This window comes from Chrysoperla carnea, chromosome 2 (assembly GCF_905475395.1).
Source record: "Chrysoperla carnea chromosome 2, inChrCarn1.1, whole genome shotgun sequence".
Lineage (NCBI taxonomy): Eukaryota > Metazoa > Arthropoda > Insecta > Neuroptera > Chrysopidae > Chrysoperla > Chrysoperla carnea.
The window spans coordinates 46,548,806-46,561,812 of record NC_058338.1 but is presented as its reverse complement, the minus strand read 5'-3'; the positions used below and the strand labels follow the sequence as shown (position 1 = coordinate 46,561,812).

Genomic DNA, 13,007 nt, shown 5'->3' with positions numbered 1-13,007 from the left:
CTACAGAAGTCCACTTGGCGGCGCCACGAGATTTGTTAATCGCGAATTACAGTGCTGTCTATAGCATCCATAAGTCTATGGTAGTATCTTGGAGCCGCGAATTGCTGAAGAATTTATCAGCCCTGATACGTCACAAACTTAAAAATATTTTAAAAAATAACGTACTTTTAAAAGTTTAATAGTTTAATTATCAAATTCAGTAATTTTATTTAAAAAAGAATAATGGATTCAGATATTTTAACGTATTTTAGGAATAATAATTCATCTAATTTTCAATTCGAACTGTGTTCTGTGCCAACATATCTTTCAGAAATCCTTTTTATGAAAAATGATATTCTGTTAGTTTATAGAAAAGTAAATTAAATTCTTTGAGATTAGTATGATTTCTATTCCATTTTAATTCAAATAATTTTTTAGAATATTGATAATTTATCGTCATGTCCAACTTCACCTGTTAGAAATCAGCTTGACACTACATCGGAAAAAGATTTAACGGGATCACCACTAAAATTAGAATCTGATGTATCAATAGTGGAAGTTGTTTCCGAAAATAAATTGGAAAAATTTTGGTTGGATATTGAAGAATCACATTTTCCAATTCCAATTGAGAGGGCACGGTAATTCTGTTTTGATATGAGATAGAAAATTTAGTCAAATTATTGATTAGTACTAACTCCAACAACCTTCAACAAAACAATTGTCTTTAAGTCTTAACTAATATTTTTGTTTGTAAACATCACTAATGATTGATATAATTTTCTATTTTCTTTATCACGCGTTTCTTAGATGTATGGAGAAATCTCTCAAAATAATTTTTATAATATTAGTATTACCTGTATTTAAATTTTCAGCCTATACAAATTAGTTCAAGGCTATATATTTATTTTCTTGGATTATTAACACAAGTACTTTTTTCAGAGAATTTTTAAACACGTATAATTTATTCTCTAAAACTTTAAATGTTGATGGATTATTTGTAATTTGTGATCGAAATGATCCAACTAAAGCCGCATTTCTAGGCACATCCTGCTATGAAGGCTTCTTAGGTAGCCACATCATAACATTTGAAGGGTACCATCAACGAACAAATAAATGCGTGGCTATTGCAACCCTTCTAGAGAAACATGACAAACTGGCTGAAGAAATCGAAGAAAAAAAAGTAAGTTTAATGTCATTTAAAAATCATTTTTTAACTTTTTATACTAAAAAATGAGTTCAGGCATTTCAAATACCTGCCAATACGTTGGGGGCCTTACAGAACTGAATTCTGCAAAAAAGTACAAATCATTAAAAAAATTCTATAAAAAAAATAAGTAAAAAAAAAAAAAAAATCTTAAAAAAATATGTGAAAAAACTTTTTTCGACTTTGTAGTTTTTATAGCTTCAAAATTTTCAAATGGTTATCATTTTGAAGTTTGTCTGTATTTGGAAAAGAACATTTTGAGATCTTCGAAATTTTAAGTACGCAAGAGATTTGCCAAATTTCATAAGCCTAACAAAATAGTGCGAGGTGCGGATCTAAAAGTAAATTTTGGAGGGGTTCACGAATTTAAATTAATCCTGCTTTTTACTCAATACTCTTTCTTTCAGTATGGAGGGAGCCCATAATTCCCGTGACTACCCAAACATCCTTGCTTCAATCTACGTATTTTTGTATCACTCTAGAGCTTCACGAACCAAGGTTTTTGGCTTTGTACCACACGCATGACTTTGATAATGATAGACGCTTACATTATTTAAGTATTTTTGACATTTTTTTCAGTACTTTTTGTTTCTGAAGTTTTTAGTTTTATTAATAATCTTAAAAATAAAAATAACGTAATTTTTTAGACTAAAATAGAAACAAGTTGTCAATTTGAAATTTATGGTCATCGAATATTAGAAGATCAAATTGAAAGTTCACAAATAAATGGATCAGTCATGATTGAAGTAAATTGGAATGAACCAAGCTACGTAGTACCTAGTAATTCAAAAGCAGTTGGTGTATGTGATTTTTACTTTGACTAGTATAGTTAGTGGCTTCATCATACTTTATTTTTTATATTTTAGGTGATTCAATGTATCTTAGGGCATAATCAAAGTGAAGCTCTTCTCTTATCATCATCCTTAGATTTATTACAAAAATACATAGAAATTGCTGAAAACTATGAAGGTGAAACAGATGTTCAAATTTTAAGAAATATTCAATTTCATTCAGATGATGAAAATATTGATTTTGTTGATTTGATTAGTAACGTATTTATAAAGGTAAGCATTGAGGGCGTGGCTTTGATTGAGGCCACAAAATGTTACTTTTTATACCATGTATATATGAAATATATCAAGGTATATTAAGTTTACTCCCAGGTTTGTAACGATGAAAATTTTTTATAGCGTGCTCAGGGCAGGAAAGGAAGTTTGAGTTCGTAAATGAGCAACATAGGTCAATTGGATCTTGGGTTCGTAAAGACCCATCTTGTAAACCGTTAGAGATAAAACAAAAGTTTAAATGTTGAAAATGTTCCTTATACAAAAATAAACAACTTTTTTTTGAATTTACCCGTGAGGGTAATAATTTCCTTGAGAGCAATTACACTTGAAGTGGACGTTAAACAGATTATTTGCTAAAAATCATTGGCGTCGACTTCAAAAGAGCTTACAAGGAAATTACTGATTGGAGTCTATACAAAATTTTATTTCACATAAATTATTAAATATTACTTATTGTCTTAAGCTTTTGACCGGTAAAAACTATTTTTTGTTTGTAGTGTGATGAAATGCAACAATTACGTCATTTGGCGCTATTGGAAACTAAAGAAAAAAATAAATTACAAGAAGCTGTTGTTAATCTGTTATCGCATCGAAGGAGTTTAGATTTTACCGATGAATTATGGAATATTTTGACAAGTGCAGTATTTTTAAATTAATAAATAAGTTTCAAATTTTTATTAGCTTTATAATTTTTTTTTTAATTGCAGAATGTAGCTGCTATACCGATTTATCGGACTGTTTTAAATACATATATAAAGAAATAGTACAAAGTCAACTTTCGTTATACGTAAGTTCAAATTATTTAAAAGTGAATCAACATGCCGCTCATTCTAACGTCCTGCATAAGAAAGGTCTAACAACGTATGTTATGCAAAGGGAGGCGTCACTGTTCTGTTTAAAATTTTCGTAAATCAAAACAAATTATTACTTATTGTTGTTGTTTATTTATAATTATGCATACGATATTTACATCATGGTCTATTCGATTATTTTTGATGTAATATGCTACATACAGGCGTAAACTAAATATTGACAAATATCTTGTCTAGAAATCTTAATTAAAGAGAATCTTAATTAATTACTCGAATAGCCTAATTGGTAGGGCGCTTGACATGAATCCAAGAAGTCCGGGTTCGAGTGTATTTATTTTCAATTCTCTTTAATCAAAACAAATTGTTTATTACCTAACATTATGAACAAAAGTTAGAAAACAAAAAATGATGTACAAAATTTTGAAAAGTATAAAGAAAAAAAATGTTCCTAATGAAAAATAAACGACTTTTTTTCCTCTTCCAAGTATAACAACTTTTATTTGTGCCATTTTTTTCCAAAATGCTTTGTTGAAGGAAAATTTACTTTGAGAAATTAAAATGTGATACCCTAATTTATTCACTGTCCTACAAACTGATATTGCCATTTTATTTTTATCCAACTTTTAATATGTTTGGTATTAAATTAATTAGGTAAATGAAGATAATAATACAAGGCTTGCAACATTAATACGTAATATTGGAAAAAGTACAACAATTTTTCAAGAATTAAGTGGAACTGAACCGATTGAAATGTTAATTGAAATTGGTGTAGAAAAATTGCGAAAAGATTATTTACATTTATTTTTAACATGTGACTTACCAATTGATGATTACTTAAAACTGAATATTTTGTAAGTATTTACTTTAAATGCACGTTCGAAATTCATTCCATTTGTTAAATCAGGAAAAAATTCATAAGAAATTTTAAATGCTAATATTATTTTTCGATAAATAGATGGTAGTTTTGAATAAATTTTTTTGATGGCTTTTGTTTTTGTATTTAAAAAATTCGAAAATCGCAATAGCCTTTCAAAAATATTATTATATGCACCAATAGGTAAGAGGACTTTTTGATTTTTAAACCTTGATACACCATATACTATTTTATTACTATTACTGGATACTTTCCCGCGTGATAACCGAATTTGGCGCAAATAGTGGGCAATTAGCCGCTTATCGAAAAAATGTGTACACTTCGGGCACTGGCCCCTATTATTCCATGGACGGCTCACGCACTTGTAGCTAAATTTGCCCCATTGCACATGTTACACTATTTACTACGAAACTCTTCAGTCCATATTTCAAAAAAGATTTGTGGTTTAGTTTTTTAAACAATAAAATTATTTTTTGTTTTACAGTAAGATAGAAGAAACACGTAATACAAATACTAGGAAATCTGTAGTGAATCAAAAACGTACATCCATGTACTCAAAACGGTTAACGATTTCAGCGAATCAACAAAATACGGTGAATTTAATTGTATCCAAACAAAAATTTACAAAAATTGTTCAAATTTATGCAGTTATTGAAATATTATTGCTAACTGAAAAACATCTATGTACGCTGTCTAAATCGACATTCAATAATTTTGCAAAAGAAGCATTAAAGTATTTTGCTGGAGAAAATTCACCAATCAAATCGTATCCAGAATTACAAATTGAACCTTTACAAACATTTCGAATTGATATTCCATTAAAGGATATTACGTTGGAGTAAGAAATTTTTGTATTTTTCATCATGTTTTTTATTAAGGCCAACATGGCAACTAATATAGTTTTTTATTTATAATCTTTAAAATCCGACACCATCAACCGAGCTATGGTCTGCGTATATTTGGGTGCTATTCCCAAAGACTTCGAGACCTTATAGTTCTTAGCTAGCCAGAATTCGAGCGAACCAACGACAAATGTATCCAATGAGAAATGCACCCAATTTCTTTAACTCAGCAGCAAGTTGGTTATATTTTACGAACTAAGTTAATTATAACATTCCGTATATATCGAGATAAATTGACGTTTCGAAAAATGTTTCAAAGTTATTCGCTTTAACAAGGGATATTATTTTTATTTTAACTTTTCTATTTCAACGAGCTAAAGATAAATTTCTTTGGCTAAAGTTTAAGCCGATTTTGCTTGATTACGACTCCAAGCATACTTCTAAGGCAAAGAACAAAAAACAATTATTAAAATTTTAGTTCACTACCTCTCTTAAAAAAATTAAAATTGAGATAATTTTATGGATTCCTACATATATAGGTTCTCTAGCTAATTAACACAAAATGATAACATTTCAGGGAAATAAATCCGGGTTTTTTGGAAATTAGTTTAGCTGGTTCTAATATTACTATATACTAAAAGTTCTAAACTGTAAGAGGCGAGCCGGAAACAGGGGAGTTTTTGAAATAGGGCTTTTTCTCGTTTTTCAATTATATCTGTGTAACTATCAACCCTACCAGAATTTATTTGTTAAGATTGATTGTTACCGATATGAAAGCAAAAAAAACAAGAGTGAAACCCCTTTTTGAAAAGATACTCTGGCTCTGGCTCGCCTCTTATTTTTAGATTATTTTTAATATAATGGATGATTATTTTTTATTCAACAATCCAATTGAATATTGGTTTAGCCTTCCTGTAAATGAATCTAACTTACCTTTTTAATTATTTTTGGTAATTTAATATTCTAACTTAATCTGTTTTAAATGGAAACCTAGAAGCATTTGAGAATTCTTTATGGCGACATTAGTCTTTTTTTCAAAATTGAAAAGATTATACATATTTGGTGTTTTTTAGCAAAGAATGAATTTAATATTTTGAAATCAAAATTTTGCAAATATTTTCTATTTAGTAAAAACTTCTTTTAAAATTCAATCACCATTTTTTAGTAACACGCAGGCAATATGGAAGATGATTTTGACATCAGAAGGGGAATATAGTGGTTTAAAAACAACGTATGTCCAGAGTATAAGAAGTCTGTTCCCACCGTCAATATATGATATAACATGTAAGTTTTCCTTGAATCTGATTAAAATATTTTGAATTAATTAATTAATTTTTATTTACAGTGAAAGATAATGCCACTCAAGAATTATTTAGATATCATTGTATTGAATATAACTATTTCTGGAATAAATTTTTCTAAAATTTTAAAATAAATATATTTTATTTTATTTGGAAAATTCAATATAATATGCTTTTAACGATAGTGGTGGGAAATTTAAAAAGAAAAAATTAAAAGTTTTTTATCTTCATGCTTCAAAACCTTTATTCATATCCTCCAATGTTATCCAGCAAGGAAGTTTTTAACCAAAATAAATTAATGGCGAGGTGATTAAGAGAATTTTACACATGTGGCGAGAACGTCATAAACTACAATTGCCAGACCCGGTTATTACTATTTGGATTCGCTTTTAAATTGTTCTTGAAACTAACAGTAGCAGTTGAAATAATCACTGGGCGGCTGAAAATTTATGAGAAAAGGACACGGTTAAGAGTATATTAAACTACTAATTAACTTAAGGAGGTTAGAAAAGCTTTCCATTAAGAGTAATCAGACTTGAAATTTTGCTTTACAAGCTCGAATTAAATGAGAAGTATCCAAATTCGAAAATATTTGAAAAAGAAATCACCTTGTTGTAAATATGCACATTTCTTAGCTTCTTAGAATAGTGTCTCCTTTTCAAAGTGTATTATCATATCAATATGAAGGTTGAGTCAATGAAGTATATTTTCGGAGTGTCATGTTGCCAGCCCCTACGCCACCATTTGTCTTTTTTTTTTTTTTTTTGAAAAAAAATGAATTTTCTTGGCTTTTAAGCACTCTCGAACTGAAGTAGACCGGTGAGGTATATCTCAGAATTGAGTTAATGCTAAGAAAGTACGTTTTGGTAGTGTCATTTCTCCGACTCCTCTTTTCGCCCTTTTATGGTCATGTGTTCAAAAACATTAAATGACATAAACCCCATTGCAGTAGAATACATTTGATGAACCGAAGCATCTAACGAAGGGAAAATATGTCCTTAGTGACATAGCTCCTCTGCTCACGAGTTTTTTTTAGGTGTATTTCTCAGCTATGATAATTTAATTTATATAAACAACACATAGATATCACTAGTTAAGTGTTGCTTTTATTTTGAATTGTGAATCTTCTCTTCCTTTAAAAATTACTTTCAAAAAATAATTAATGATTTTTATTCCCAATTATTTATGAATCTTGAATTTCGAAATGACATTAATGGTGTTATAAATTCCAAAAAACAAGCCAACTAGTGTTGGTGTTTGTTTTGTGACCTTTTTTTCTGTAATTTTTTTGTTGTTCAGGTAAAGTAAGACCGATATATTGGAATTGTATGTAAAATATATAAAATATTAAACAGAGAGGAAATATTTTATTATAAACGTTTTTGCATTTTTATTTTTTTGTACACATTATCCGAAATTATCCACCTACAGATTATTCGCCTGTATGCATTTCATTTACAGTAATGAATCTACAGAGTGTTTCATGGAGGATAACTAACTAACGTATTAATATATTAATGGAAATGAGCCTATCCATCAATTTCTTAAAATTTTATTCGTTAAAAATTCTTATAATAGGGATGTTGAAAAATTTTTCGAATCGATTTTATTTTATAAATAAATACACTCTTAATTAACACAAAAAATTTTTATTGAAAAAGTGTATATTTTTTAATAAAAATTGGATAAATTAAAATAATTTTCGAACTTTCCAACAAAGCACTCAAAAGCATATTATTTGAGATTTAATCCAGTCGGAACACGGTATCATAAATTTTTTTAAATTTTATTTGCTAGGATTAAAGAAGGTATAGACGCAAGGAGACCATCTTAAATAAGGATAAAATTAAAAAAGTTTCCAGCTGAAAGAAGAAAATAATAGTATTCTCTATCCTACTTTTTTAACTTTTAGTACATAAAATTTTTTGCTACAACAGTGTTATCCTTATTTAATGCTTTTCAGCGGACACTTTTTGATACATTGTGATGATCCTCCTTACCTCTACCTCTCATACTTAGAATTAGCTTATTCTAATGGGGCCCGGCTGTTGACTATAATTTTCGGAATAGGTTTTATTAATCAGGTGGTCTAAATTGGAACTACTGAAAAAGGGGACCACTTCCTGTTTAATAGTACAAATTTTTATCGCTAGTTGGCGGGATTTATTTGATTTGGTTGATAATATTTTTATGCAATGTGCACATGTCTATACGTTGTTACGGTTGCCTAGATATAGAGCAAATTAAAGTAAAATTCTCGCCCATTGAACATTGTAAATATTTTGGGAGAAATATAAATTAAAAAATAATAACTTTACCGTATGAACCTTATTCGTGGTTTTTATTCAGTTAATTAGCGTTGAAAAACTAATAAAAATTTATAGTAGATTAATTTTACTTCAGTTGCATTATGCTTTATGATAAAACATTCATTTTTTTCTTTTCAATAATTTTTAAGTGTTGTATTTTATTTAAAGAATTATAAATTAGGGAAAAATTCTTGAAATTTGATATTGGATAAATATTGACTTAATACTTCCCTCATATGCAAAAATAAAAGAAACTCCGGGAATAAGTAACTAATGATTACTTAATTAAGCTAATAGAACACAATTAGGTAAAATATTACGATAGGGTGCAGTTTCTATTATTTTTCAAGAGTTATTGCTTTAGATAATACAATAGAAATGTGGAGAACTAGTAAATTGTATAAGGACAATTTAAAAGTGTAATTGATGTCTTTTCTTTCCTTAAGCGCACATTAATTTTCTATGGGAAGCTACTAAGATAGTGTTGAACTTCGATTTCAAACAATAGTAGTTTTCTTAACCAATAATTTGTATTATCCTTTCTGTTTCTTCTAATTCTATTTCTCTTAGAAAATAGGGGCAGTGGAAATAAAAACGAAATATATTGAATATAAAAACGTATTCAGAGAGGCATAGGCATAGTTCGTCGTAAGCACACGGTGTATGTTAACACTATAATAAAACATAGGCATGTTGTTATTGTATCCAAGATCCCTATCCAGAGTTCAGTATACTCTCGTCGTCGCAAACAACAGACTGGGGTTTTTAAACATCCTCTTGACAGTTCGTGTCTCGTTCACAACAACGAACGGTTGGCACGTGTTAAGACTATATTAATAATTATTTTATATTGTTTAAAAAAAATATTTTTTATTTTTATTATGAATACAATAATGTCTCATCTATCGAAATAATAATAATCAGCCTTATTATTTTATTAAAAATGTTATTTTTATAAAATGAAACAATTATTTTATTTATATTGAGCCAAGGAAGAGTATTGCAAGGCGAATGTAATTATTGTGTTGTATATTTTAAGTGTAGGTGATTTATTTGTGTTTATAATATTCCGTTGTGTTTGTTTATTTTTTGAACTATCATTATTGAAACAAATTTTGTTTATATCTATGACATTAATTATTGTCATATTATTGACAGAGGGTGTGACATCTTTTAGAATATTTTTTAACTTTGAAAATTATGGGGTAAGTATTGTTTGACTAATATTGTTATTTGAAAAAACGATAAATATTTATTTAAAAGAAAAATAAAATAAAATATTCTTTTGAAACATTGCTTGTTTTTCCGGAGTATGTTTTTATAATGCATAGTGTGATTTGTTTGTCAATAATAAATAGTCTTTTTACCAGAAAAATAATTTTTAATTTTTTTACATGCTTCTAAATAAACTAAAAAGTATTATTGAAAACATTGTAACAGAAAAGGACTAATAAAAGTATTTGTATTTTTGATGGAGGTTCTGGGAAGCAAGGATAATTTAAATGATTACCAAAGCTGGAAAATTAAAGCTTTATGGCAAAGTATTGTTGATATTGGCTAATGAGATTTTGCTTTACACCCAGCACTTTCATCAAAAATTTACAATGGATTTAACCTACTTATGTAAAGAAATTGCCTATATTAAATTTTTTTTTGATGAAAAAAATCCTCTGTACATATGTCTCTGTCAAAATAATACTTAAACTACATATTTATATCATTTTCTTTCCATAATTTTATTTTTGATTCCATATTTGAGATATTATTATCAAAATCCTACAAAAAAAGATCAAAAACTAATACATAGGTATATATACAGGGTTTCTCAGCAATGGACGCCCTTGTTGCATCAGGTAGAAAATAAAATCCCAAGAGTCTTAAAGTCCTCATTTTCATCATACCTCCAATTATCCCAAATGAACTACCGTTTCATTTCAAACGAGTCGTTCAATTTCCAATCATGCTCAGCTTTGTAGTTACCATTAACAAAGCGCAAGGGCAAACAGTGAAATTAGCATGGGTGCATTTGAAAAAGCCATGTTTTTTCATGGTCAACCATTCACGTGTGTCCAAAGCCCGAAATCTTTAGATATTTGCACAGGACGGAAGAACATAATACAGTATATAGTAGTATCCTAATAATAATAATAAGACAAAAGAGGGGTACCGCAAGTGGGACTAAGCACCTAGACCAAGAGTCTTCTGTACCCTCCTTGAGAACAACCTGCTACCCGAAGACGTCTTCAGGTAGGAGGCGCTATTAAAATCAGATGAAGCTAAATGATTCTGTAGAGGCCAGACGCCACACAGAAAGTCCACAGCTCTCCATCGGGATCTCTCCCGAGATAGATGGATCTAAGGTTTCGGATCCGAACATTTTGAATCTAATGCCCTGCAGATTTCTATAGGTACAAATCATATATATGGAGGTTTCGTCATTCTCCATACAGGCTCTACAAGTGGGATCATTAGCGATACCCATATTGTGAAGATGATAGTTCAATCGACAGTGTCCTGTCAAGAGTCCCACAACCCTTCTCAACTGTGCTCTAGTAAGTTTCAGGTGAGCACAGTCGAATGGCCTAGCTGTGGTTATACACAGTTTGGCCTGTTAGTAGCATCCTAGAATAATATTCTCTTTTGGGCTAGTCCAAAAAGGAATTAGTTTATTGAAAATGGAATAATATATTAAATAATAAAAAAATTATTATGTTATTTTATTTACTTCTTAAGAATCTTTGCCAGTTACTTAAAGAAAAAAATGCGAACGAAGTCGCGGGTAAAAGCTAGTAAATATATAATTTTTGGGAGGATTTCTTAAAAGACGTGTTCTCCTTTAAAAGTTTTAATTTTTTAGTTAGTTATAACAATGGCTAACATTTATAAATACATAAAAAGTATGCATAGGTACAACATATAGATATAGATATATTGTCATTGTATTTTACTTCAGTTGTATAGCTATAGAGTTACCAAACGGAAGTAGACAAACAAAACAAAGGGTGGGTCTCATCCAGACACGATTTTCGATGTGCTTATAATAAATTATTATTAAAACATTATTATAACTTTGTAGGTAAACGTTTTATAATACCTACATGATAGCTACAATACTCTTTTTGTCTTGGGTGGATGGTTTCTTTCAAATTTGGTTTTGTAATAAAATCTTAAAATTTATTGCCGCACTCTATATATACTTTTGTTTCTTACAGTAAGTATGTTTTATTAATTTTTTGATAGAAAGTAATATATTTGTTACGAAATTTGAAAATAAAAATTTTATGCAGGGCTGAATTTAAACATTTATCTTCGCATGACTGGATTTAAACAAATCGCAGCCCTTGGGCAATGGCAAAAAATACCGTCTTAAGTTTCTTCAGTTAGTTCCGATACGCTTAAATTACATATCATTATTTCAGAAAGCGTATGAATTTGAGGATTTAAAAATTATACATTTGGTTGAGAATATGTTTATGAAATTCAAAAGTATAAAATTTTTTTAACATTTTATATCATGTCTAAGATCAAATTCACGCATGTACGCACAAATATTTGGATATTATTTCCACCCACTGCCATGGCCCATGTGTTCCAATATGTAAATCCAGGCCTGTATTTACGTTTTTAGGAAGGACGGGTTGGGAATTTTTCGATCTAGAATTCTTGACGCGTAGAAGCTCCCCTACCCAATAGTATAAAGAATTGGCAAATTACAAAAAAATTTGTTCATATTTTGATTTTTAAATACTACAGAGAAAAGTTTGTTTTGTCATTCGATATAAATCTTGATTTTTGCCCCAATTTCCTAGATCAATTTTTTATATTGTATACGTATTTCGACTACCAAGTAGTCATCATCAGTATGAATTAGCTAATCGTAATTACTCTTATTGTGTCAATTTTGTGATAAATTTATATTTATATATAAATCGTAAGCAAAGTTGTAATAACTTAGTAAATCAGAACACTATGGATCTTGCTTCTGGGAATCGTATCCAATATAACTTGCTTGATTAATTAATTACATTTATGGGGCACGATATAATATAATTTAATAATATATGTAACAGCTGTTTGATAAAAAAAAAAGATCATAGTGAAGACTCTGTGGTCGGGTTTTTTATTTCATATTGTTAGAATAGTGGCTATAATAAGTCTAATTTTAATGCAGTTAATGTTTAAATGAGTGCTTTATATGAGAGTCATATTCAAGGTCATTTTTTACACCCTTGTTGAGATTTATTGACCCTGGTTTCTATTATATTGTTGATTTTTTTGAATTTTATCTCTGTATAATTCTGTTACAGAGACACAACTTGAATAGCAAAAATCTTTCTCATAAAAATATCTTTAACTTTCATATGAAACATTTTTTATAAAACCTAACAGATTCTACAAAAATACGATACCATGTTCAAAGCCCGTGATATCTCCCGAAGGGGAGCGTTTTCTGGCACATAATCGCCAGCAACTAAAATTACAGTTGTGTTTTACCTTATCATGTCTTATTGACTTTTTTTAAGATGCAGCTTGTATACTATTTGATGTATATACAGTGTACCCGCGGTAATCCGATAAACGTTTTGCAAGGTGGTGTCGAATTAACGAATTTGTCGGAC

General features: G+C 29.1%; 1 protein-coding gene across 1 annotated transcript; it reads left to right on the top strand.

The window, feature by feature from the left end:
• The first annotated feature begins 181 nt into the window (after positions 1–181).
• LOC123292731 (protein zwilch homolog) lies at positions 182–6,200 on the top strand. Its single transcript, XM_044873445.1, has 11 exons — positions 182–354; positions 418–617; positions 919–1,159; positions 1,831–1,983; positions 2,050–2,247; positions 2,748–2,886; positions 2,958–3,037; positions 3,714–3,913; positions 4,421–4,774; positions 5,944–6,062; positions 6,124–6,200. The coding sequence occupies exons 1-11, from the start codon at positions 223–225 to the stop codon at positions 6,198–6,200; spliced, it is 1,893 nt and encodes a 630-aa protein (XP_044729380.1). The 5' UTR covers positions 182–222.
• Positions 6,201–13,007: the final 6,807 nt, after the last annotated feature.